Here is a 24,890-nt window from a genome sequence, read left to right as displayed (position 1 = left end):
GTACTTTCTTGCATCGCCATGCTCACTTGCTCAACGCCCCCCCCCCCCCCCCCCAGAAAGGCAAAGAGCAAGCATTGCAGCCCGGGGTCGAGAGACATTCAGCCTGCAACTGCTCAGTCAGGCTCAAAGTCGCCAACGCATCCATGCAATGCCGGCTCACGACGAAGGCCTCAGTTTATGTTCGCTTCACTTATGCGCGAGGCAACTGAATTCATTCGCGAGGAGACGGACTGTCTAGCGATAGCAGTATCCGTTCCTGGCCATTGGCCCTTATCATGCCTTGCAGCTCAACCTCCACGAACAAGAAACCAACCCCGGGAGCCTTAGTCGCACGCACATCGCAGGCGGCCCGTTGGTTACTCTCCCGATTGGCCAACGAGATTCGATGGTCATAGTCTGTTCGATCCAATAAGACAAGATGTGGGAAAAGAATGAGGCTTGCTAGAATGCAGGCGCTGACGGGTTCGATACCACGACCCCGCTCCTGGTTGTGCTTCAAAAGCGCGCGATATTCGGACCATCTTGAACATCGACCGTCTCGATCATCCTATACCTCCGAGATCATCAAGGTGATCGGTCTTTTCACAAGATGTCTCCTTCTCCAGACATTGCCGGCATCGCCAATTTGGGCTGCCAGCTCGCCACGAAGCTGGTGGCCTACGAGATCGGCACTTCCGATTCGGACCGTGATATTCACAGTCTAATCGAGGACATCCTCGCTACGGCGGCGGCAATCGGCGAGCTTCGAAAGTTTCTTGCCGCTGACGCCTGCGCGGATTTGCCCGTCTACAAGCAGGCCGGCCGCGAAGCCATCGAGGACCTCGCAACGAGGTGCGGCGCGGTGTACACCACCATCATCCGTAGCGTCTACCGCGCAAGCCTCGATGTCAAGATCGTCGAGAACGTCGACTTCCAGGCCCTCGGACCGGAGGATCTGAAGGCATCCAGAATCCGCGCCATCAGCGGCAACATGAATTGGAAGCTGGTCTCCGATGCCTTTAATACCAGCAAAACTCATTTGCGGTGGCTCAAGGCCGGTCTCTTGCTGCACCTGCAAGTGGCCGACATTGCACGACTTCAAAATGCGTTAGTCCTCTTGCCCCATATTCAGCAACCCGCTGTTGACACTCCCAAACAGGTCGAGAGCGCCTGGAAGTTTCGACGAGGAGTTGGCCTCGAGGGCGCTTGCCATGCGTATGTTGGCATGCAAGGTCAAGGCCGCCAAGACGATTGTCGAAGATCTTGAGCGGAAGGACAGAATGGCAATGGCGGACAAATCCGACACCGCGAGCATTGCTTCTGGCGCTTCATCTTCGGATGGTAACAAATCTGACGACGATTCAGCGTCCTGGACGTCTGGCAAAACAGCCAATGACTCCAAGACTTCATGGATGTGCGGCGGGAAGGCCGTCAAGAAGCCCGGTGCTCATACTGCCGTAGAGCCTGCTGCCCTCCCTTCACTCGCGGCCCCAACAAGCTTCTGGCACCAGCCGTGGGATGGGGCCCCTGATGCCGGCCCCGTTGAAATCAAACTGCTGGCCCCAGAGCACCGATTCCCGGTCAAAGCATTCAAGAGCATGGGTAAATGGTTCAGGGGCCTCTTTGGTCGCCACGACATCCTCTGCCTCAACGACCTGGAGCTGGAGGCAACCGTCCTGAGAAACGGACCATTCCCGGAGGCCTTCTTGGCCTTTGAGCCGAAGATGCTGCGCCTGGAGTTGAAGCGCATCCTGAAGCATCGCACGAACGCCTCTGCAGACGCGTTCCTCACCCAAGACACGGAGCTTCGCGCTGCCGTCTCCAATGCTCTCCTCCGTGCTCAAAAGAAGGATGGAAGGGTAAGGCAGCTGGTGACTGTCGATCTCTCGACCAAACCCGACGTCGCTATTGTCTTCATGTCCGTCGAGCCCGCCCTGGAGCCTATCCACATGACGGACATTGTTGGCCGCAAGTACGATATACCGTATGAACAGGGCCGAACTGTGCAAGTAAGTATTGCTTCACCCTGATTGCAGGCATCCACTATGCAAATGCTAACGCGCTACAATTCCATCAGGGTGCGCGGGTGTCCATCCACCAGCGTTTCAGGAGTGCCAATAGACTGTGGCCTATTATCAGGGACGGGGCATTCGAGGTGGTCGCCGAGGACGACACCGTCGTCACACCAGAGGCTTGGGCGTCAACCATCAAGCCAGGCGCCGTAATTCGAATGCGCATGTCGGCCTTCAACGACGGCGGCATGCCTGGTCCCATGTACACGGCCCTCGGGGCACCTGAGATTCTCACCTGGGCCGAGAGGGGACCGGGCTGGAGATGTAACCGGCCGCAGGGAATGCCGCTGGGACCGGCATGTTTTCCCGGAGCTCGGCCTGGTGGCAGGGCAGGGCCTCCGCCGCCACCCCGGCCGCCCATTTTCACCGTAAAGCCGCGCATTGCCGATGGTGAGGAGCTCGGTTTCGAGCTCGACTTCGGTCCTCCCTTGACCCGCGAAGATGATATTGGCGAGGGCCGGAAGGACCTCGGGCGGTGGGTCGCTCTGTGGACGAACGCCACGGACACTGACTTCACCACCGACTCGGGCGGCATCCCGTCGTACGACGACGCCTCATCCATCTCGTCCGGGTCTTCCTCATCTATTGTCGATTACTAGTGCTCCAACTGCCAATGTCCTTGTCTACTTCTCAGCATTGGGGGGGGGGGGGCATATTCCGGACATCTCTCCTTTGCCTCTCACGAGATACGTTTATGTTAATGCCGAAATGTTGTTCGATTATAGTCAAATTGATAAATTGTCTTCTTAACCGATGGAAAACCTTGCTGAGATATGGTGCTGGTTACGCATGTCTCTCTGGCGAGACGGTTTTGATGCGCATGATGTTTAGGCGTGCAGCGTTCCGATAACCCCCGTCTATGACCTCTGTCGGGGTGTCCTAAGCCAAGGCATCCCACTCCTTGGTTCAACTTTCCCAACCCGAGTCTCATCTTGCGAACCATTTGACACAAGGAATCAAGCTCGATATCGATATTGAAGCAGGGTCTGTGACTCGAGGACTTGTAAAAGCTGTCCTCCATGTCTGATTAAGCTCCCTCGTCGACTGTCTCGTGGGGTTATGCATTGACAGTATAATGTAGCCCTAAGGATTGTGCCAACACGAAGACCCAGCACGCTAAGGCCAAGATGTATAGACACTGACAATCACTTTCTGGCAATCGCAAGGTAGAGTGATGCACCGCCTGGCCCTGCGGAATGAGGGTATATAGAGCACGGATAACGTAGTCGCAGGGTTGGCTATTCACTGGGTTGAACCACCCTGCCTGCGTCGTGATTCAGTAAAGTTGTCATGTCACACTTGACGGAAGAGTATAAAAGAGGCCCCCCCTTTTCGCCGCCTCCATTCTCAAGATTTTCCTCGCCTTCTGCCAAACAAAGCGCATCGAAGACAACAACAGCAAGCGACTAAGCCCCAGTGAGCAAAAGAAAAGCTGTAATACAAGAAACAAGAATCCAACCACAGAAAGAGGGTTATTCCGGCCTACTCCCCAAAGTAAACCAAAAAAATCGGAAAGAAAAGAAAACAATCGGGAAAAACAGAAGAGAAATGTCGGGCAATCCCACAACGACGGCCCCTTTCTGGCCCAAACCGAAGCCCAGGCCCAACTTCCCGCCTCCGCCGATGCCTCTTCCTCCTTCCAAGTAAGATGGGTAGCCGGTCGTCCCTGAAGGGGGTGTATGGGGGGGATGACGAGTGTTCTCGTGCGCAGAGCACGGAAGTGAGACGCGGGATGGTTTAGTTCCAAGTAATTTCAATGGAATTATCGGTCAACGTAGGCGAGTTCCTTTGTCCGTATTTGTGGTGACTGCTTCTGAGGCGGGTGAGAGGAATAGTTTCCACCGGAGCGAATGGCCACAGAGTGCCGGATCATAAGTAGGGAAACACCCGATGGAGCCGGCATCCATGGCCCGCAACGAGCCTTGGGCACTTCGTTACGGGGGACGAGCAGCCGCCAGTTGCGTCGGGATGGACAGAGGGTCGAGGGTCGAGGGGTCGTTCAGATAAACGTGGGCGAAACCGAAAACGGAAGGTGGCACCGGCCGGAGGAAGAGGGTGGGGCCGATGCGCACGCACGGGACCCCGGAAGCCGGCGCCTTCGGCGGAGCGGATGAAGGAAGGGCACGGGGTTTCTACGCGGCTTGTTCTTTGTTGTTGCTGTTGTTGTTATTGTAATGTTTGCTGACAATTGGCGAAGACGAGCGCGCGAAGGGGTACTATTGCTCGGAGAAGGGGAATTTGACAGCGTTGGGAGTGTGGGGTGGGGAGCAGTGTGACATTGACGGTGCCTTGGAATGCATTGTTGATGGGCAAGTTGGCGATGGCTGACACCTCACTCAGACGACAGCCGTTGTGTGCAACCCCCCCCAAAAGCTTGTATTAGCAGTGCAACCGGCGACTCTGCGACCCTTTACATGCCGGCGTCCGGGTCCTTGCATACGAGAAGCCCGAAGAGGGGCAGGCATGGCGCAAATCTTCGAAGCCGGATGCGATGCGTCGGACCGTGTCCCATCGGCCGACCAGCAGTGCACTCGCATCCGTAGCTACGCCCCGTGATGTCACTGGGCGGTAGAGGTCTACCCAGGACTTTTGAATCGAGAGTCTGCCTCACCGTCGAGGTTCCCACCGCTAAGACCTGACGCGCTGGCGCGCCGGGTCTCGTAAAAGCTCTTAGCATGGCTAAATAAGCACCGGGGTGGTGGTGGCATGCTGGCCGACTCGGTGGGGGGGGGGGGGGGGGGGGGGGGGGGGGGTGAATGCCGGCAACAGCCCTACCGGCAGCAGCAGCTAGGCAGGCCAAGCGAGACAACACCCATCCACCCACCCACACAACGTCGAGCCCGCGAGACACTTTTGTGTCCGAGGTTGGACATATCTGGCGAAGAGGGGGGGGGGAGGGAATGGAAGCCCGGTGCCAGAGCTGAAGCTCGTATCGCACCTCGAGCGGAAAGCGGGGCGACGGTAACGGCGACAGTCGACGGTGAGCCCACTCGGAAAGGTCGACAGATGCCAAGAGATACAGCGCGATACGTTTTACGAAGATCCTGGGGAACTCCACGCAGGGCAGATGATCCGTCCAGGGCAGAAAGAGCGGCGCCCGATCCAAAGTCGGGCGTGGAGCGCGCGCCGTTGCCTGCTGGCCCAGGAATGGCAGAGATGGGAAGCAGGGCTTCCCGTTCGTCGGTCCCAGTTGGCAATGGGATTTCTCTGTCCCGATTTTCCCAGTCGTTGGTTGGTCCCAGTACCTAGCTGGAGGGGGTGGGAGAGAGAGAGGCGGACGGGATTGCGCCGGCGCTGACGCCACAAGTCGTGTGGGCCGTATCGACGGCGATACGAACTGCACTTGGGCGGCCGAAGCGTCTTGGAAGAACGAGACGAAACGTGGCCCACGCCGCGGAAGTGCCGCGGAAAGAAATCACCTTACAAGTTGGGTTGGGCAGGCATGGAATAGTGCATGTCCCTTACAACACGCCGTCAACGGCACCAGGCGCGTCACATCTACACGTCGGGTCTGGAGATTGGCGGCGATGCGAGAGAGGGTTCGGACTTCGTCTCGGAGCTCCAACGGGGGTTTCCCGGGGGGGGGATTCCATTTTTTTGGTTGTTTATTTTAGCTGGAGTGATCGAAAGGGAAGGGGGGTTCATGATTACAGAAATGGAGATGTTGAGTAGTTGGAAGAGGTGAGCGGGCCAAGAGGATAATCACTCGTACGGTCCATCAACCAACGCGCAGGAGAGCGAGGTCTGTGGCGGTCAACCAGTCAGAGGACCAAGTGAAGTGGCGGGTGAGGTGAGCCGGCGCGGCCGTGATGTGGGGGGAGGAAAGGAGGGGGAACTCGAAGCCGGCGCGGGAGCATGTCGCCGTCAGCATACATGTCAGGTCTATATGCCAATCTGCCCGTCATCATCATGAACATGCTGCCCTATGAGCGTTGGGTTTGCCATGCTCTGTAAGATTCGGCCGGGCTTCACAGGGAGCGGGGATGTTGCTGCGTACTTGGATCTATTGAATTCTGCGTGATGCGTTGTCAGTACAACTACGTGCGAGGGTCTTGTTTACCCTCGTGCCCGTTGGATTGGGGGTTTTCATTCTTTTTTTTCTTTTTCTTGTCTCGTTCTTTTCTTCCGGTCCTGAGACATGCATATGCCATGAGAGGATAGCTGGCTCGTGAGAGAAAAGTGTGAGAAGAGCGGTGGGTTGGTCGAGACAGGGCAGCGGGAAGGGACCGCGGCGATACAACCGGCATCCGATCTCATCCAGGTCATGGAGGGCGAATGCCATGGTGTGTTGGCATTGTGTTGTTGTTGGTGGTGGTGGCATGGCGTTGCTGTTGGTGAGCCTCACCTAGACTCTTTCTTCGGTGGAGGTGAATCGGAGGATTTCGCCCGACAGGCAGACGCGCCAGTTCCAGTAGCAATTCGATGCCAAATCAAATACGATGTCGACACTGACAGAACATCCCGTGGGCAACAGAGAGAGATTCGGAGCCCCTGGTCCTTGTTCCCTGTTCCCAGCGGCCGACACTCGAGCGGTGAGGTAAGCGTCCTGGCCTCCGAGTGAGATATGCTCACTATGAGTTGCGTCCGTGGCGTAAGTGTGATTTTCCTTGCGTGCGTGTGTGTGTGTACATGAATAGAACTCTGTGTAAGCCTGTTCGGAGGATACATGCCTAGCTTGACAGACACTTGGCCACACCAACACCTTCATACGACGTTACCTAAAATATTGTCCGAAGCATGTGCCGACACAGTGTCATGACCCACAGACGGGAACTACCGTCACATGTATTTGGACGGGGCCATCTCACAGTGAGCGATGTAGTACAGACTGTGGACTGTAGGTAGGTCGTAGGTAGATGCACGCTGCTGCAGGTCAGCTCCTTCATGTAAGATTATCCCCCCCCCCCCCCCCCCCCCCGGCCGCTGTGCCAGCATCCCACCATCCATCCCGCATGTCTCATTCCCCCAACAACACACCGGTCGACCTGGATCCATTTCCCTCTTCTTGTCATGTCTTTGCTATGCTATTCGTCCAGCGGCGGTAGCGCTTCCTGCAGCCCTCTCGCCCGTCTCCCATGTCCTTGGAAATCCGGTCCAAGGTGTGTCCCTGGCCGAGATGCCGCTGGCCTCCTCTTTTCATCAGACCATCACCTGGCCCCGTCCTCGTTCGTCCCGACTCCTGAGAGACTGTTAGCCAGGTTACTACTGCACGGCAACCCAAATTATAGCAACCTCGTGGAAAATCTCGAACTTCCTCTCCCTCGATGACTGACCCCTAAAAATAGCCCTCTAGATGCCGTGTGTCTAGCTTCATGAAGCTCGCGGCTCTTACTGCGAAGCCAACGGAGCGGAAAGTGGTCGATCTGAGCGAGACACTGGTCGTGTTGTTGGGCCCATGACCCTAAAGAGGACCAACTTCAACACTAAATCGATTCGATTCGTCGATGAACCACACAGCTTCAATAGCCACTCCGTTCAGTCCCTCCCCTTGGTCCATCCCGGCGTCTCCGTCTCCGTCTCCGCCTCCGCCGCTGGCTCGACTCTTCCCCCCTCAGCTCCTTGAGGGTCATCTCGCCAACCAACCGATACGTACGGCCATCGAATGCCAGTTTTTGCTTTTTGTACCCTTCTGCACTCGTATCCGCTTCCTGCTGCCTGACCTGATCAACCTCACCGCCGGACCCGAGTGTTTCTCAACAACGGCATGCTGACCTTGTGCAGTTCGCGTCGGTGCTCGCCCATCTCTCGTCTTGCTGAGCCCGTGCTACAGTTTGGATGTTGCATGAGTCTCCTTGACGCAACTCGTTCCTGGGCCGCTGGGCGAGTTCTCGTGCCGAGTCGTGAGTGCCTCGGGCCAAGCTGCTACAGTCTACCATTTCTGCCGCAGTTACGGCTCTTCCTAAACATGTACCTCATGCTGGGCCGAGCTACCCATCTGTCACGGGTTCCAACAAGTCACACGCCGCTCTGCCAGGCTGCAGTCACACCTCTTTCGGCCGGTACAAGCACGCACTCTCAAGATTACCTCGGAACCTTCAGAGTATCGCTGAAAGCCAGCAGCAACGGCGTGGGAATCATGCTGACGGTCTGCATCTCGAAAAATACAAATCAACCGCCCTCAGATGCACTGCAAACCTATCGGCGCATGGTGGGCCCATCCGCGAGGACCGAGGCATGTCATGACGGATGGCTTGCCTCCAAGTGGCCCGTCAGCCTCATCCTTCACGTCCTCAGCCTCTGCCACGCGCGGGCCAGTCAAATGTCTGCAGTGGTTCACAATTACAAGTCAAAGAGACCATTCTGACCAGGGCAGATCTTGGGTCCAATTTGGGTATCTGACATGATCCCGCCCACCCTACCCTAACCTGTCATGTTAGGTTTTCCCGCCTGCCTGGCTACTCCCCCTTGGTAAGATGGCGCTCAGCCTCATCCACCACCGTCCACGCTTGTTTTCTGTCTCCTACACACTGCTCATGTACCTGCCGTCTTGTTATGGCTCGACGTCGACCTGAAGCATGTCGCATCTACCTACCTCCGCATGGCGCACCGGACGCACCGTCGTCTCCATACCGCACGATCGTCCCCACCAGACACAGGACGAGCACCTGGCTTATTGTTCCCTCCATGTCAGAACGAGACATGGCCGCTGCCTCTAGTAGCAGGGGTAGATGCACCTCACCCGTACTCACACGTCTTGCTCTTACTCGCATCATGGCATAGCTGGGAGACCGTATGTCTTTCCTCCGTCTTATTGCACATGCAAGTGCACCAAGACTATTGATACCGCCCTCCCCAAAAGAGGTTAAAGTCTGATCTGAGGAATCGTGTCGCTACACAAGGTGTATATAACGTCCTGTATCCGTCGGATATCTCAACGAGAGTTCAGATCACCAAGTCAGTCTCGCTTATCCCTTTCACTTGTCTTGTTCGTTTCCATTCATCATGTTGTCCATCTCGATGAGCTTTAGCCTCGGGGCTGCTCTCCTCGCTTCTCTCACTCACGCCAACCCCATTCGTTCGGTCGAGCCGAGGCAGGCGGGTTGCGGTTCTCACGGCCCCGGCAACAGAGCCTGCTGGAATGGAGACTTCAACTTGGACTCGGACTTTGAGATCCTCACGCCGCCCCAGGGAAAGCTGAGAACAGTGAGGACTTCTCTTTTCCATCATGTGATCGGCGGCGTGTCACTGCGCTAACAGAAAGCTCGTGTTGTAGTTCGACTTCACCCTCAGCAACCTGTCCGACGTCGCGCCGGACGGCGTCCACAAGCCGGCCATGCTGATCAACAACCAGTTCCCCGGGCCGACGATCGAGGCCGACTGGGGCGACTTTGTGCAGATCCACGTGCACAACCAGCTCCAGCACAACGGCACTTCGTTCCACTGGCACGGCATGCATCTGCGCGGTCACAACGACCAGGACGGCGCCAACGGTGTCACGGAGTGCCCCATCCCTCCCGGACAGAGCAAGACGTATTCTTTCCAGCTTACACAGTATGGTACATCTTGGTACGTCATGACATTTTCTCGTTGTTGGAAAGTTCTTGGGTGTATATATGTGTGTGTGCGCATGTGTGTATGTGTCCCACAAGACTAACACGACGGCTTCAGGTATCACAGCCACTTCTCCGCGCAGTACGGCAACGGCGTCGCAGGCGCCATCCAGATCAACGGCCCGGCGTCTGCAGATTACGACATCGACCTCGGCCCGTACGTCATCAGCGACTGGTACTACGAGACGGCGGACCGGCTCGAGCGCCAGGCCGAGCTCGTGTCCAACGGCGGTCCCCCGCCGCCCAGCGACAACATCCTCTTCAACGGCAAGAACATCAACCCGCGCGGCGGCGGCGGCGGACAGTACCAGAAGACCAGGCTGACGCCGGGCAAGAAGCACCGCCTGCGGCTCATCAACACCTCGGTCGACAACACCTTCACTGTGTCCCTGGTCGGCCACAACTTCACCGTCATCGCCACGGACCTCGTCCCCGTCAAGCCCGTCGTCAAGGACAGCCTCTTCATGACCGTCGGCCAGCGGTACGACGTCATCATCGAGGCCGACAAGAAGACCGAGAACTACTGGTTCAACGCCACCCTCGGTGGAGGCGGCCTCTGCGGCGTGTCCAGGAACCCGCACCCGGCGGCCGTCTTCTTCTACGATGGGGCCCCCGACAGGCTCCCTGTCGACCAGGGCACGCCTCCCGCCGGCCTGGGCTGCGCCGACTCGACAGGCTTCACCCCGGTCCTCGCCAGGACCGCGCCCAAGGCCGAGTTCGACGCCAAGAAGCAGGTCCTCGACGTCGCGCTGGGCCAGCCCGAGATCAACGGCAACAAGGTCTTCCGGTGGACGGTCAACGGCAGCGACATGGACGTGCAGTGGGACAAGCCGACGCTCGAGTACATCGCCGAGGGCAACACGTCGTGGCCGCGGCGCGCCAACATCATCGAGATCCCCGAGGCCGACGCGTGGACGTGGTGGATCATCGAGAACGCCAGCCCCGTGCCGCACCCCATCCACCTCCACGGCCACGACTTCCTGCTGCTCGGCACGGGCGCGGGGTCGTTCGCGGGGGCCGGGGCCCCGCTGAACTTTGAAAACCCCGTCCGCCGGGACGTCGCGCAGCTGCCGGGGTCCGGGTGGATGGTCATCGCGTTCCGGACGGACAACCCGGGCGCGTGGCTCATGCACTGCCACATCGCCTGGCACGTCAGCATGGGGCTCAGCGTGCAGTTCCTCGAGCGCGGGGCCGAGATCGCGGGGTCGATGGACCTGGCCTCCATCGCGCCCACCTGCGACGCCTGGAGGAAGTACTACCCGACGGCGCAGTGGCCGAAGCACGACTCCGGGCTGTGAAGGTTGACACGCTGGATGGATGGGGATCTCGAGGTGGCGGGCGGGCGGGCGGACTGCATGCAGCGTGGCGCCTGTCTACACGAACGCACCCCAAAGCCGAGCGGAGCGCCGCGCCCCTCCAGAGTCGTTGTTTTTTCACAGTTCATTGGGGCTTCTCGAGGGGAGTTTACTCTACTATTCGAGCCGTCACGCATCTCCCGGATGACCGCCGACGCTTGCGGCGTTGCGCAGCAGAATCGCGCCGCTCGTATGGCACGACGACCGCACCCCATCTTGGAGCAAGGACGGAGTTCCGGGCACGCACACACACACACACACACACACACACACACACACACACACTAATACTAATCGACCGGTTTGCGCAACGATGATTCGGGGAAAGAAACGTGTTACCAGTACAGGAGGAGGCATTGGTTCGGAGTTTTGTGGTCCATGGCTTGGGGGTTGGGATTTTGTTCCGGGAGTCGATACCTCCTTTTTTTTTTCCTGCTTTTTTTCCAGTCGGACTGCGTCTCCGTTACGATCGGCAGATGTAATCGTGGGTTCTATTTACACGAAATGTCGAGTCGTGGGGGCGGGTTTACTGCGTCTTTGAAGAAGCTTGATTTATTCAGAAAATGCGTCTACGTTCAAGCTCCTTAGTATATCAATGCAAAATCTCTGCTTTTCTCGTCGAAAAAAAAAGAAACAAACAGGTTAGAGGGGGATGTCCACAGCCCGGTTTTTCCAGCAAGCGATCCTGAACCAGCGTGGTAGTGCGTCAGCGGGAAGTGGGAGGGAGCGTGAGGCCCGTCGCATGCGACGGGCTGAGGAGACTCTTCGGGGGCCCAAGGCTGCATGCAGCACGCAGCGACCGACAGTGCCGAGACCCGCAGCGCTGGGCCGGAGTAATGTCAACATCCAGAGGGTAGGAGGGGGAAGAGAAGGGAGGTGCGTGACGGTGGTGTGACCTTGTAAGCCACCCTTGTTATGTATCTCCCGCCCCGGGGACTTGGAACCGTAGGTATATCTGTGTGTATATCTGTGTGTGTATCTGTGTGTGTGTGTGTGTGTGTGTGTGTGTCTGTCCTTCGGGCAGCTAAAGGCATGTCAGCTTCGGGTTTTTCTGTGGTGGTGTGTAGGGGGTTGTGAGTGTCTGCTTTACTGGATCAGGTGTTGATGAGGTGAGATTGTCACTCGGGCAGGGGTGGGCTCTGAAGGACGCCCTGAGTTCGTAGTGCAGGAGGTGCGTTGGCTGAGTGGAGCTACGGGACGACCGTGGTGACATTAGGGAGGCTCGGGATGCCGGGCCGCATGATGTGCGGGTCTGGAGAGGTCGGGCGGTCGAATTCGGTGCTTGGGTGGGGCTGAGAGCCGGTGTTAATGGGGGCTTTGGGTCCGGTCACGGGGCTCGATGACCCCGTCACGGTGTCCGTCTTGAAGAGCAGCGGCCAGAAGCATTGATTGCTGGGATTTGGCTCTCCGGAGGGGTTGTTCAATGTGCACTTCCTCTCTTCCATTTTACAACTTCGCATGCCGTAAGCCCGAACAAGCTGGACCCCCTTCTAAAGCCAGACTACAACATCTACACGCGTGTGAAGCCGATGCAGACGCACCCCACAATCGCCATCTGCAATCGTGGCCAAGGCGCTCACTCCTCGTCCTCCTCTTCGTCTTCGAGACGGGCCGCGTCGAGCTCCTCTCGCTTGTCCTTCTGGCAATCGCGGGGATCAACCGACTGGCACCTCCTGCTCTGCCTCTTCTCGAGGTTGGAGGAGGCCGCTTTGGGAGTAAAGTATGCTGCTTGCGCGAGGACGGGGACCTTGTTTTCCCCCGCGGGAAAGGGGACGAGGAATTAGCTGTTTGGACTTGACGCATGCCGCATGGGGTGGATGTCCTGCAGTCTGGTCGGCGTTATGGGGGGTTTGCTGCTACGGGACGTGTTCTTCGTCTACCAGTCGACTGTTTCTTACAAGCATCACAATACAACCATGAGAACTTTTTTTTTTACACAGCATGGAGGCTCAACTGCATGTCTGGTTTCATCGAGGATAATAGGACTTGATTCTGACAGAGAACCTTGGGGATGTAGGCAACTTCTTGAGACATTGGCCTCTAAGCAGCTCGCAGACAGGCCAGTCAGCCCAAAATGCTAAGCCTTCAATGAACCCTAGTTATCGGAAAGTTGTCTCAAAGTTGGCAGGTTTTCGAAATCCTAAATAGCCAAACGTACGGAGGGCCTGCACTTGGAGGTTCAGACAAGGTTGCGAAAGTCGGGCACTCCCGAAACCGCCTAGGCAATCCGACGTTTCCAGGGCGGGTTTTTGTTGTGTCGTTGACTGCTGTACGAACACTTTGGTGAAACGAGAACTCGTTTGCGACACGTAAACTGACTGTCACAACGGTGTGCGATGGGGTGAAGTCTGAAGGCTCGTTCTCACTACCAAGCCTCAAAGGCTAGTTGATACCAGGCTGGTGTGAGAGTACGCAATGGAGACACCCAAGAGATGCAGAAACTCTTATCGCGCATGTAGAAAGACAAACATCTTCACGTGTAAGATGTTGCGTTTGTATTTTGATGTCATTATCGTTCATATCTTTGGAGGGCATAATGCCCGCCCACCCCACCCCGATCGCGGGCCATCAAGGTTCTCAGTTCATACGCCTGGATATAAGACCACCTCAGTAGAGCTCCAGGTTTTCCAGATTCTCTAGGTGGATCAATCCGTTGGGGGCCTGTTCTTTTGTGAGCAGCTGCTCCGGTTGCCAAGAAGTCCTCTTTTCGGGACGAAGAGAAAGGGAACAAAACTTACCGGAATGTATTGCCTCAGCTTCACCCCCGCCTGCGCGAAGACGGCGGCGGTCTCGGAGTCCATGCTGTATCCGTGGGCATAGACGACCTCCTCGATGCCGACCTGGCAGATCTTGATGCTGCAGGTCAGGCACGGGCACGTGTCGCAGTAGATGATGGCGCCCTCGCGGATGCGCTCGCGGCCGGCCTCGAGCAGGGCGTTCTCCTCGGCGTGGATGCACAGGCAGGTGGCGAGGCCAACGCCGGACGAGTTGCCCGAGTTGCAGCGGGCGCAGCCGCCGTCGGAGCAGTTGCGCAAGCCGCGCGGCGTGCCGTTGTAGCCGGTGGAGATGACGCGCTTCTCGCGGCCGACGAGGACGGCGCCGACGCGGCGCTTCATGCAGTTGGAGCGCAGGGAGGCGAGCTCGGCGAGGGACATGAAGTAGGCGTCCCAGCTGGGCCGCAGGCGGACGGGGTCGGCGAGCTGGAGCTTGCCGAGGGTGGCGTACAGATGGGCGAGGGAGGACGAGGTGTTGAGCAGGCGGACGGTGGCGCGGGAGATGAGGGGCTGCATGCCGTGGTCCGGGTCGTAGAGGTGGTTGTCCGAGGCGCGGGCGAAGGACTCGAGAGTGCAGTGGGGGTTGTGCAGGGCGCGGAAGCGCGCGTGGCGGACCGTCAGGGGCCCGTCGACCGAGATGAGCATGAAGAAGGGCCGGCGCGAGAGGGTGTCGAGGACGGCCTCGTTGTGCACGTCGGTCGTGACGAAGCGGGACTGCCACCGGGTCGTGACGAAGTCGACGAGGGCGTCGGCGGAGGAGAAGGTGAGCTGGTGCTGCTGCTGCTGCTGCTGCTGCTGCCGGCTCGAGGCAGGGGCCTGGCCGCCAGGGGCCGGTGCGTGGAAGCTATTGTTGGCATGCGGCGGCTGGGGGGGTTGAGAAGGCCTCGTGACCAAGGCGTAGGCGCTGACGATCATGGGCGGGGTATAGTCCCTGGCAGGGCTTTCGTCGTCCCTGGTGGTGACGTCGCCATTGCTGTTGCCGTTGCCGTTGACAGCGACGGCGGTCGTGTCCTGGGCGCGGAGGGGGCATTCGGTCTTGATGTGGCCCTCCTGCTTGCAGACGAAGCATTGGAGGCCCGCCGTCTTCTTCTTCTTGCCCTTCTTCTTGGAAGGCTGGGGCTGGGAGTCCCAATCGTCGTGACCCGCGGTGGACGGCGCGGGTTCCGGGGCCGGGCTCCTGGGCGTCGACTGCGGCTGCGACACCGGTGGCTCGTTGTACGCCGGAGTCTCGCTATATGCGGTATTTGCGGGAGACTCGTTCCGTGGCGGAGGCGACGAAGGGTCCTCCAGACGGAGCAGCTTGAAGCCGTGATGCTCGACCAAGTACTGAGCCACGGTCTTTTTGCCGGAGCAGATGCCTGTTGGGTGTTAGAAACGAATTTGCACCAAGATGAGTGAGTTTGCAACTCACCGCCACAGATTCCAATGAGCATCGTGACTGAGACTCTAAACAAACTTGATTTTTCTACTGAGAAATTTAGAGTTGATGCTCAAGCGGTTTCTCTTGGTGAGTGTGCATATAGAATTGCGACCGGACCCCCAGAGTGCTGGCTGGCTGCGTCCCTTCGAGCAAGCTTTGCCAGTCAACCCGGCAACCAGTGGGTGAATGTCCAATGGAAAAGTCGCGATGGGAAGCTCCTTTAATTGACGCGGGACGGGACCCCTCACGCGTAAAGGGGAGAAGTGAACTAGCTAGGTACCTTAGCTACACCTAAATTGTCACCCTCGATAACTAATGCCGCCACGAATTTGAATTAGGTGCGGGGCCAAAGCTCTGGCCACTTTAACCTGAGCTGAGGGTGAGGGCGGGTGAGGCTGGGTGATCAACCCTGAGCGTAGCACTTGGCATCGTTTCATGCCTCGGGTATACTTGCCACGGGTCAGCGCCCACTTCCAGGCTCCAAGCGCCGCCCCAATGCTTACTGCGCCGCAGCACACTGGCTGGTGCCCGATACCTTAAACGTGGTGGCTTTACTGTCCCTGATTCCGGTGGCCAGCACCAGAACCCAGCACTCAAGCACCTGTGCAATGGCGAATGCCATGCCTGGAAAAGAGCCGGTTGTTGGTACTGGTACCGGGCGGAGGACCAGTTGACGAAGACCAGTAACCTGGAGGCCACGTCTCGTTCAAGACTTGTTTCCAGGCAGAGCCCCTAGTGTGAGGTCGCTGGTAGCAGTCCCCTAGCCCAAGGTGCTGCAGGCTGACGGCAGGATGTTAAGACCTAACAAGTTACAAGCAGTAGCGCCCTACTAACAGTCAAGGCAAGGTGCAGGCAGCACAGCATTTATATAGACAAGATAACTAGTTCGTTAAGCTATATGAGCTACCTATTAAACTATTAACTATATGACTAATTACTAGGTAACTAATAGACTATTATCGTAGAACCAGTCAAAGTATTTTGAGGAGAGTTTGAATACGCTCACTTGATCGAAGATGAGGTAGATGCCGGCTGCTATCTGCGCCAGGTAGAACAAATCCAGTGTGCTTTCTTCTGTTAGCCTCTATCATCGTGTTATTCTCTTGCTCCAATTCTCCTGTTCTGTGTATCGTACCGGTTGAACATCTGATTGATACCCTTCCCGAATGACATCTTGGCGGCGTGGAGCCAATCAATAACGTTGAATATCCCAGTGCCGTCCCGCAGCCCCTCGATGGTATATTCGAAAGCTACCCGCAGCACCTCGTGGTGGTTGTCGACCGACACCTTCCCGCTATCGGTTTCTGCGCGGAACTCTTCAGCGCTCATTGTTCGCGATACTGATGGTCACCGCTGAGATAGTACTAAAAAGGATGGTCGTCGAACTACGAGGAAAAGGTACTGGGTTTGCTGCTCAATCGGCGGCAGTTATCGTGTGTTGAAACGTGTAAGTCCTTAGCCAATCACCATCGGGTGGGAATGCAACCAACAACGAAGGTGCAGCTGCCTGCCCGTTGTGCATAAGTACCCACGTGATAAGACTTGAACCCCGCAGATCGCAAGAACGAAGGAAAGAGGGATCTATCCTGACTATGACCGTGCTGTTCCTGCCCTAACTCCCCTTGATAGCCATAACTATGGAGTGGAACTTCCTCTCCAGGTCGAAGAGCCAGTCCGGCAAGTCGACGGCATCATCATCAAAAAAACCAGACTATGGCTTGCACACTATTGTGGACAGAGATTCAGCGGCAACCGAGGCTATCGACATTATCGCTATCCACGGGTTGAACGGAGACTACCTGCGGACATGGACCGATGAGGCAACCGGGACGAACTGGCTCAAGGACCATGTGACCCGAATTGTACCCGCGTCGCGGGTTATGTCGTTTTCGTACAACTCGAAGCTCCAATTCAGCAAGTCGACATCCGATGTTCTGGACTTCGGAGACCAGCTGCTGGAGTGTCTGCTTGCCGAGAGAGAGACAGTCGAGGAGAGCCAGCGCCCGTTGATTTTCATATGTCACTCTCTCGGAGGGCTCGTGTTCAAGCAGGTAAGTAGCCCCCGTCGGTTCTTGAAGTGCAGCTGACGACTGTCTTGTGATGACAGGCCTACCTGAGAGCGCTTGATAGCGAAAAGTACATGTTCCTGGCCAAGTACATCAACGGCGTCTTCTTCTTCGGCACGCCACACAAGGGCTCCTCGCTGGCAAACTGGAGCACCAAGACGGCGCGACTTCTCAGGATGGCGTCTCTGGGAACGAGCACGAACGCGCAACTCTCGATAGATCTGGAGCCGAATTCCAGGCTCACTCAGATATCGAGGTCGTTCTTGGACCGCTGCTCTGGCCTGCATATTGTCTCTTGCTACGAGACGCGCAAGATGGATTTCCTCAACGCCTTGGTGAGTTTTGCTCGTCGCGCGGCTTCGGGTGCTCGAGACATGCTCATGGCGGTCGTCACAGGTCGTAGAGCGCGAATCTGCCATCCTCGGACTCGAGGCAGAAATTAAAATACCGATTGAAAGCGACCATAGGGGGATCTGCAGATTCGGCGATTTCAACGAAAAGAGATTCAAGGTCGTCAAATCGAGATTGGACGCCATGGCTCGGACGGCGCGAACGTCGACGTTTCTGGAAATGGACAGCCTGATGAGGGCGCTGGACACGTCCAACTATGAAGCTCACAAGAGTAGAAATCCGTCCCCGGTAGAGGGAACGTGCACTTGGATTCTGGAAAAGCCTGCGTATAAGGCCTGGTTGGAATCGGCAAGCTCGTTTCTGTTGTGGATGTCAGCCGATCCCGGTTGCGGAAAATCGGTTCTCGCTTCATTCTTGATCGACCACATCATGAAAACGTCTCGTGGCGACAAAACCAACGTTTGCTACTTCTTTTTCAAGTCCGACAACCTGGAGCAGTCAGAGGTTGCCACTGGCATTCGGGCCATCCTGCACCAGCTATACGGCCAACAGCAGAACCTCGCCAGTTATGCAGCGAGCCAGCTTCGAGGTGGGAACCTTGAAGCCGTGGAGACGTTGTGGAAGGCTTTCATTTCTTCAATCGAACACAAAGATGCAAATCCCACCATTTGCATCTTGGATGGCCTCGACGAGTGCGAACCTCAGTCGAGAGGGGTATTGTTGCGATGCATAACCAACTACTTCGAAGCGCAGGAAGGGGCGTCTAACAAGGTCGGGCAAAAACCTCAACTTAGGTTATTCATATCGAGCCGTTACGAGAACCAAATCAAAGTCGCACTCGATAAGCCCCGCAAGTCCACGAATAATCTGGCCTCGCGAAAAACGTCCAAGCCGTACAGCATGATCCGCCTGCGAGCGGAAGACGAAACAGGGGCCATCAGCAGCGACATCTCAAAGGTCGTCGCAGCCAAGATTGAGGATCTGATTGATCGCGGTCTTCCCGTCGGCCTGCTTCAGAACCTCCAAGACGAGCTTGTCAAGCGTGCCGATCGTACGTTTCTCTGGGTATCGCTGGTGATTAGTTTGCTGGAGGAGAAAGTAGAAAATGGTGCATCGCGGCGGGAGCTCGATGATATCGTCAGGACGAGAAGCATATACAGCGTCTACGCAGCATTACTTGCTTCACGTCCGGACTTACCTAAAGCCCGAAAGATGCTCAACCTCGTCCTGGCAGCCACTAGGCCGCTTACTGTCGAAGAAACTAGCATTGCACTTGCTGTAGTTCCCGAGGAGGACAACTTGAGAGATACGCCGGCCGAGAAAAGGCCTAAACTTCCCGGACGGCTGAGTTTCGACGACGTTGAGTACGAGCTCGTGTATCCCTACGAGAACCATATCAAGCATTTGTGCGGCCACTTCGTGCGAATCATCAGGAACAAGGTGTATCTGGTGCACGAGACAGCGCGCGAGTTCCTCCTGGCCGAGAACAAGCCACGACATGCAGCCGCATCCCAAGAGAATACAGAGGCTGCCGATGAAGGACTCTGCACGTACTCGCTCGAGTTCCAGCCAGAAACATTCCAACATACCTTCTCCCTCGCTGGCGCAAATGCGATCCTCCTCGAAATATGCGTTGCCTTTCTCTACTGTCTGGCCAAGCCGTCGAAAAGCTCACAGCCGGGAGAGACGAGCCCGGAGGTTAAGGAGTTTCTCTCTTACGCGGCTCAATCTTGGACGATACACCACCATCGCGCCAGACGATGGCTCGACGAACGAGACAGTCGATACTACCAGAACCTCTGTCACCCGTTGTTTCCAGGGTTCGTTCGCTGGATAGAGGAATTTTGGCATCCTAAAGGGCCACTGCATATCCCAGGAGCCCCGGATGACGTCCAAGACTACTACATCGATTTCTTCAACCTCGATATCCCGCCCTCGTTGTCGTATGACAGCACGGACAGGCAGGACAACAGCGACGTGTCTGGTTCTGAGTTGAGTGAAGGTGAGGGGTCTGAGGTATCGGAGGAAGCCCAGGAGGCCGGCGGCATGGCATGCGGATACGGAAGGACTGGTGAGAGAAGAGATGAAGTTGCTCGACTGAGTGTGCCGTCGCGGCGAGATGTGGAGGCCAGCCTGTCCAGCAACCCAGGTTCGCTTAGCAACTACTACTTTCCTCTCACAGTTGATGAGAATGGTCTGGTGTCTCTGAAGTTTGAGCCAGGACGGGCTGGGGGTCCTCCAGAGAATGGCCGGTAAAATGTCGACGTAGAGAAAGCTCGGCCATGTATGTTGCTGTCACCTATTCATGTCAGTCGTGGTTCGCGCTTGGATGGCCCTTGGAGAACGCTGCGGGGGAGGCTCCGGCAAGGGTGCAGTTGAGTGTGAGCTTTCCCGGAACCGCGCCAGCCAAGGGCAAATGCAATGAAGAGACGGCGAAATTCGACGAACAAAAAAAGCCGTTTAGGGTTCATCTAATGTTTCCCACCGGGGCTGGCCCTGGGAACGATAAGGGGCATCATGTTGGTGTATGACGTGGTGTCAAAGGGTGTAAATGGTGTTGGAAACGAGGATAATCTAGCAAAGTGAAGCCCAATACCTCAGGGTGGTGTAACCGACCGCTTTTCTATTCGACTGAATTGTCACTCGAAGAGCCAGGTAGAATACAGTGATATGGCACACGTCCAACGAGACTGCTGGTCGTGAGTGGACGGTTGACTTGTATCCTGTCGAAGGGGGTGGTTGAGGTGATTTAAATCCTGAGCATCACGGAGCATGGGTGACGCGAGCCTGAGCTAGAGCAGCAATGCTTACTAACCAAGTATGGATGTCCCACCTTAAAAGTTTCGTGGGCGACTACCTAGGTAGTCGTGCACCAAACCTGAGGCCGCAGCGGTACCTAAATGCACTTGGATAATTTTACCCGCCTGCCTCTGATGCGATATCTGACAGCAACCGATAACAAAAACTGTCTCATCCATTGTACTGACCCGGTCTGCCCATTAATCTCCACAGAGCCCTCACTTGCTGGGAGATATATTCGTCAAGACCCCTTTCTCCATGTCAGTAAGACCAGTTGAAATGGAATGCCCAGTTTCTTGCCGCCAAACTTTTCTATAGTGATATAACAGACATGCTCTGCCTATCTCACTTGCCAGCGCAGAGGAAAATTGCCATTAGAACTAGCAACATGCGACATCTGACCCGTCTCACACCCACTCCGCATCCTACTCCGGGGCCGCGGTGATGACCGCAGCAGCCGCCTTCGCAACGTCGGCCGCCGTCGCCAGCACCCCGGACAGGGACGTCGGCAGGGCCATCGCCATCGTCGTCGACGCCTCCGTCTCCGGCGGCGACGTCGGCTTCATGCCCGACACCGGCAGAGACGCGTACCCGAGGTCGTGCATCTCCTTCTCGCAGGACCCGTCCCTACACCGGACCAGCCCAAAGTCCTCCAGCAGCTCCTCCTCCGTCGGCTGGCGCGTGGTGTTGCCCTCGCTGACGACAATGTCCAGCGGGTCCACCTCCCGCCTCTTGACCTCGTCCGCCTTGCGCTTCCGGGGTGGCGTCCACCCGCGTTTGTGGATGTTCACCTTGGCCACCCCGTTCGCGTCCAGGGTGAACATGTCCGTCGGCTCCTTGGAGTAATACTGCCGGTACCCGCGCTGCTGCGCGCGGCCCGCGCCCTTGTACCAGTCGTCGTTGTTGAGCAGCGCGAAGCCGGGGTCGTTGTTGTTGAGTGTCTTGGGCCAGCACGGGTTCTCCTCGATGCCGTAGTCGGCCGGCATACCGCCCATGCGGTCAAATTTGAGCTCAATGACCTTCTCCACGGCCCGGACGCGGCGCGTGGTGATGGTAACGACGCGGCACCCGACGTTCTCCGTGGTGTGGAAGCCCTCGTGGATGAGCTCCTCGTCCTGCTTCTCCGGGCACCCGCCGAACAGCTGTCCCGCGCCTCCGTTGCTGGCTTGGGGCAGCAGTCGGATCCACACCGCCTTGTCGTCGCGGCTGCGCCAGATGTCGGCGGGAGGGTACTCGTCGCGTTGGCAAACGAGATTGTCCTGCTGTAGCCAGCCGCTGCTCCAGTCTGTGTTGTGCTGCTTGTTGTAGGAGCCGACGACCGGACGCAACGCCTCCCCAATCTTTTGGCCCGGGCACGTGAGCCTGCTGAGCTTATTGTCGCGATCGATGACGGACTTGTAGTGGTAGCAGGCCTGGCCGTGGGTGTCTCCGTAGCAGGTCCTCCGCACAATTTCCTGTCTCGCAGGTCCCTGAGTGATGACGCGTGTGATGTCCTTGTTGCGGAGGTTGACGCGAGCCTCGAGTCGCTTGCCCTTACAGCTTGCGGGCTTATCGGGTGCTTTGCTCGTGGGCTTGGACGGGCCTCGATCGACCTTGGTCTCCAACGGTTTGTCGAGTTTGACGTCGTAGTCTTTGCCCTGGAACTTGAAAACTGACTTGCCCGCCTTGGCGACACCTTTGGAGCAGACGGCAACTAAGGCCGGCATAGCTGCTTGGAGAGCGATTGAGATGATGATTCCTGGGCGCCAAGTTAGCGGACGGGTTACAAAGGAGATGTTACTTTGAGCTTGACTTGCCAACAAAAGGGATGAACCGCAGTGGCGCAGTCGCTGCCATGATGGCGATGCGGCAGAAAGCTTTCGCCGCAACCTCCAGCGCCAACGCTTCCGCTGCCGCAATCGCTGCGTCGGTTGCCTCGTCCTTGATGGTCTCGGTGATTTGCTCCTTGGAGATTGGAGGCTTGAACCCGTTGCAGCAGTAGGTCTGCGTGCCGCCCGTGCAGCTCTGGTCCTCCTTGTCCGTCCGGCTGTTGCTGTTTTCTGTGATGGACACCTCCCCCTCCGCACAGCCGCCCATGCAAGACATAGCCAGCCCACGGTATCCTCTCCACCGGCAGGTGCCCATGATGGAGCCCTTGCTGCAGCAGACGCTCCGGAACTCGTCTTTGGGACAGCGGTCCATGGTTGACAACGTCCCAGGTTGACCGTTGGTCTGGGTGGCCTCGTGGTCACCGTTTCGGCACTTTTCGCCGCATTTGGTAGTGTAACAGACGCCCTTGGCCGCTTCATCCTGGTAGATGACTTCAGCCTCGAGCAGAGCCTCTTCATCCATGTCGTCAGGGTTCAAGAGACTGGCGGCATCCTGGGCGACTTGGTCCAGGGCCCAGACCATGAGGCCACCCAGACATCGCGAGTTGGCGAACTCGGCCTTCTGACCCAATGTCTCGCCGTCATCGTACGAAACCCATTGGTCATTGTCCCAGTGAATCCACTTGGTGCCTGACTTCTCGTCATGGACGGGCTCGAGCTTCTTGTCCTTGATGATATCCATGATCTCCTGGAGATTCAGGATACCCGAGGCTTTGGAACAAGGGCCCTCTTTTGCGCCACCACTGAATCGACAGACTCCATTGGGCTTATTGCACTTGGAATCTTCAAGGGTAAAAGAACGACCGTAGACTACAGTGCACAGAATTAGCCTATATTCAGAGCCATGCCATCAAAATAACATGAGCACAAGCAGGGAAAGAAACGCACATCCTTGGCCCAAGACAACATTCTTAGGCTTGACCCCAGCGCGCCATAAGAGATCAAGACCGAGATCGATTTCTGTGATGTTGGTGTGCGTGGCGACGTATGGGCCGACGAACTTTGAAGCAGCGTCCCATGTTCCGTGCAGGTCATAAGACATCAAGTTAAACCAGTCAACATGTGGCTGGAGATTTTTCAGATCGAAATGTTGAAGATACCAGTAAGATGCTGGAAGCGTGATGGAGTAGCCGTATCGCTTGCCGAAGGCTTCCTTGATTTCCTTGGAAAGAAGAACAAAGTTGGCTTTGTCCTCGGCTTTTCCGCCACGATCGTCTGCGACAAATATCAGCGAAACTGAAGTACGGGAAGCAACCAAAGTTTTTATCAACATGAATGAGTGACCAGTTGACAGGAAGATGTCTGGGGAAAGGTATGTAAATAAGAAATTCTGCCTACCAGCGGTGGGGTACTCCCAATCTAGATCCATGCCGTCGAATCCATATGTCTGGCGCCTTTGTCAGTATTCGAGAGAAAGAGACACTCAGAAGGGAGTCATTTACCTCCATAAAATACATCAGCTCGGCAATGAAGATGCCGCGATTCTCGGCGGTGCTCGACATTGTACTAAAGGCTTGTTGATAGGGGCCGGCTGGTTAAAGAACGGATAAGCATATCTTCAAGTCATGGCCAATGGAACGATCAAACTCACGGTCGTTGAACGACCACCCGCCGACACTGACCCAGGTCTGAAGGCCGGGCTTCCTCTCCTTGAGCGCAGTAAACCGACTCAGGAGTGATCCAGCGTTCTTATCCATGGGGACGATACTGAACTTGACCGGGTCGAAGAAGACGAAAGCAAAGTTGATATGTGTCAGTCCGTCTAGGTTCAAGTCCTCAGGGGACACCTTGCCGCAGGGACGAGTGTTGGCCCAGGACTCATAGTAGCCGATTGACCGACCTTGGACGCTGTTTCCAGTCTTGCTGCACGAAGGCCGCTTTACTGGGCCGCAGCCTCCGAAATCACTCTGGCACCCCTTGTCGACGTTGCAAAAGTCATCGACCGAGCCGCAGAAGCTTTGCAAAGAGTTAGCCACCACGTCTACGCACCCAGAGGATATACATAATACCCAAACTGCGAGCAACAGACACCCAACGGACAGGTCTGCCTTCCGGGGACACCATATTGGCCGCATTCGGCTTTGGCATTGCAGTTGGAGGTGCAGTTGCCAGCACCACATTCTGCAGGAGAATAACCGCAAAGGCCAGTAATCTACAAGACACATTGTCAGAGAGAATCCAAAGTCAGATGTCTTCCCCCACAGCAACAGAAAAACGCGGCCCCGTTGGATTAGGATCCGGACGATATTACTTACACCACTGCAACAAGCGCCATTGACGCAAGGAGTCTCGGCATTGCAGGTACCGACAGGAAGGTCGAGGAGCTGGGCAGGCAGATCAGAGCCAAGTAGACCGAAAGCAGAATTCAGATTAAAGTATGAAGAGTTCTCCGCAGCTAACAGCGGAGGAATGAGATAGAAAAGCCCCAAAAGAGCGGACAGTCTTGAGTGGAAATGCATTTTAACAAGAAGGGAGAGCCAGAGGTTGCTGGGACAAGTATGCAAATAGTTGCGGCGTGCCACTCGAAAGCAGACGAGGCAGATGGTCAGATCTGATGCGAACTTTTGAAAAGTCTGGAAAGGCCGGCGTCTTCAACGCGTTCATATCATTTCCAAACAAGAGAAGCTTCGTGGGCTTCCCGAAATCCCGTCCGAAC

The 24,890-nt window shown here is 56.6% G+C and overlaps 7 protein-coding genes across 7 annotated transcripts; 3 read left to right on the top strand and 4 right to left on the bottom strand.

Annotated features, from left to right (window-relative positions):
* The first annotated feature begins 57 nt into the window (after positions 1–57).
* On the top strand, positions 58–2,689 carry CDEST_13938 (uncharacterized protein). Its single transcript, XM_062930094.1, has 3 exons — positions 58–1,086; positions 1,139–1,988; positions 2,057–2,689. The coding sequence occupies exons 1-3, from the start codon at positions 590–592 to the stop codon at positions 2,648–2,650; spliced, it is 1,941 nt and encodes a 646-aa protein (XP_062786145.1). The 5' UTR covers positions 58–589; the 3' UTR covers positions 2,651–2,689.
* A 6,184-nt stretch (positions 2,690–8,873) lies between these two features.
* On the top strand, positions 8,874–11,157 carry CDEST_13937 (Putative multicopper oxidase, second cupredoxin domain, multicopper oxidase, copper-binding protein). The gene is made up of 3 exons (XM_062930093.1): positions 8,874–9,194; positions 9,265–9,557; positions 9,660–11,157. The coding sequence occupies exons 1-3, from the start codon at positions 8,994–8,996 to the stop codon at positions 10,897–10,899; spliced, it is 1,734 nt and encodes a 577-aa protein (XP_062786144.1). The 5' UTR covers positions 8,874–8,993; the 3' UTR covers positions 10,900–11,157.
* Positions 11,158–11,984: 827 nt separating this feature from the next.
* Positions 11,985–12,860, bottom strand: CDEST_13936 (uncharacterized protein; the record flags this gene model as incomplete). Its single annotated transcript, XM_062930092.1, has 2 exons — positions 11,985–12,703; positions 12,837–12,860. 2 exons carry the CDS (start codon positions 12,858–12,860, stop codon positions 12,533–12,535), a joined length of 195 nt encoding a protein of 64 aa, XP_062786143.1. The 3' UTR covers positions 11,985–12,532.
* A 703-nt stretch (positions 12,861–13,563) lies between these two features.
* On the bottom strand, positions 13,564–15,163 carry CDEST_13935 (Putative Zinc finger, CCHC-type, cytidine and deoxycytidylate deaminase domain, cytidine deaminase; the record flags this gene model as incomplete). The annotated part of the gene is made up of 3 exons (XM_062930091.1): positions 13,564–13,617; positions 13,695–15,088; positions 15,142–15,163. 3 exons carry the CDS (start codon positions 15,161–15,163, stop codon positions 13,564–13,566), a joined length of 1,470 nt encoding a protein of 489 aa, XP_062786142.1.
* A 1,565-nt stretch (positions 15,164–16,728) lies between these two features.
* Positions 16,729–20,199, top strand: CDEST_13934 (Putative P-loop containing nucleoside triphosphate hydrolase, alpha/Beta hydrolase). The gene is made up of 3 exons (XM_062930090.1): positions 16,729–17,201; positions 17,258–17,551; positions 17,613–20,199. Exons 1-3 carry the CDS (start codon positions 16,788–16,790, stop codon positions 19,821–19,823), a joined length of 2,919 nt encoding a protein of 972 aa, XP_062786141.1. The 5' UTR covers positions 16,729–16,787; the 3' UTR covers positions 19,824–20,199.
* A 592-nt stretch (positions 20,200–20,791) lies between these two features.
* Positions 20,792–22,072, bottom strand: CDEST_13933 (uncharacterized protein; the record flags this gene model as incomplete). The annotated part of the gene is made up of 1 exon (XM_062930089.1): positions 20,792–22,072. One exon carries the CDS (start codon positions 22,070–22,072, stop codon positions 20,792–20,794), a length of 1,281 nt encoding a protein of 426 aa, XP_062786140.1.
* A 70-nt stretch (positions 22,073–22,142) lies between these two features.
* CDEST_13932 (Putative glycoside hydrolase family 18, catalytic domain, glycosyl hydrolase family 18 (GH18) active) lies at positions 22,143–24,530 on the bottom strand (the record flags this gene model as incomplete). The annotated part of the gene is made up of 6 exons (XM_062930088.1): positions 22,143–23,044; positions 23,123–23,449; positions 23,573–23,621; positions 23,677–23,765; positions 23,826–24,190; positions 24,490–24,530. The coding sequence occupies 6 exons, from the start codon at positions 24,528–24,530 to the stop codon at positions 22,143–22,145; spliced, it is 1,773 nt and encodes a 590-aa protein (XP_062786139.1).
* Positions 24,531–24,890: the final 360 nt, after the last annotated feature.

Source organism: Colletotrichum destructivum, chromosome 9 (assembly GCF_034447905.1).
Source record: "Colletotrichum destructivum chromosome 9, complete sequence".
Classification (NCBI taxonomy): Eukaryota; Fungi; Ascomycota; class Sordariomycetes; order Glomerellales; family Glomerellaceae; genus Colletotrichum; species Colletotrichum destructivum.
Note: the sequence above shows the minus strand (reverse complement) of the source record. Positions and strands in the feature narration are given on the sequence as shown.

What these genes read in the sequence shown, in the direction of transcription:
- CDEST_13938 (XM_062930094.1), top strand. Translation starts at nt 590, where the DNA reads ATGTCTCCTTCTCCAGACATTGCCGGCATCGCCAATTTGGGCTGCCAG. An exon ending in ATTGCACGACTTCAAAATGC is followed by an intron (nt 1,087 to 1,138) that starts GTTAGTCCTCTT and finishes ACTCCCAAACAG; the next exon opens with GTCGAGAGCGCCTGGAAGTT. An exon ending in AACAGGGCCGAACTGTGCAA is followed by an intron (nt 1,989 to 2,056) that starts GTAAGTATTGCT and finishes CAATTCCATCAG; the next exon opens with GGTGCGCGGGTGTCCATCCA.
- CDEST_13934 (XM_062930090.1), top strand. Translation starts at nt 16,788, where the DNA reads ATGGAGTGGAACTTCCTCTCCAGGTCGAAGAGCCAGTCCGGCAAGTCG. An exon ending in GAGGGCTCGTGTTCAAGCAG is followed by an intron (nt 17,202 to 17,257) that starts GTAAGTAGCCCC and finishes TTGTGATGACAG; the next exon opens with GCCTACCTGAGAGCGCTTGA. An exon ending in TGGATTTCCTCAACGCCTTG is followed by an intron (nt 17,552 to 17,612) that starts GTGAGTTTTGCT and finishes CGGTCGTCACAG; the next exon opens with GTCGTAGAGCGCGAATCTGC.
- CDEST_13937 (XM_062930093.1), top strand. Translation starts at nt 8,994, where the DNA reads ATGTTGTCCATCTCGATGAGCTTTAGCCTCGGGGCTGCTCTCCTCGCT. An exon ending in CCCAGGGAAAGCTGAGAACA is followed by an intron (nt 9,195 to 9,264) that starts GTGAGGACTTCT and finishes CTCGTGTTGTAG; the next exon opens with TTCGACTTCACCCTCAGCAA. An exon ending in ACACAGTATGGTACATCTTG is followed by an intron (nt 9,558 to 9,659) that starts GTACGTCATGAC and finishes CGACGGCTTCAG; the next exon opens with GTATCACAGCCACTTCTCCG.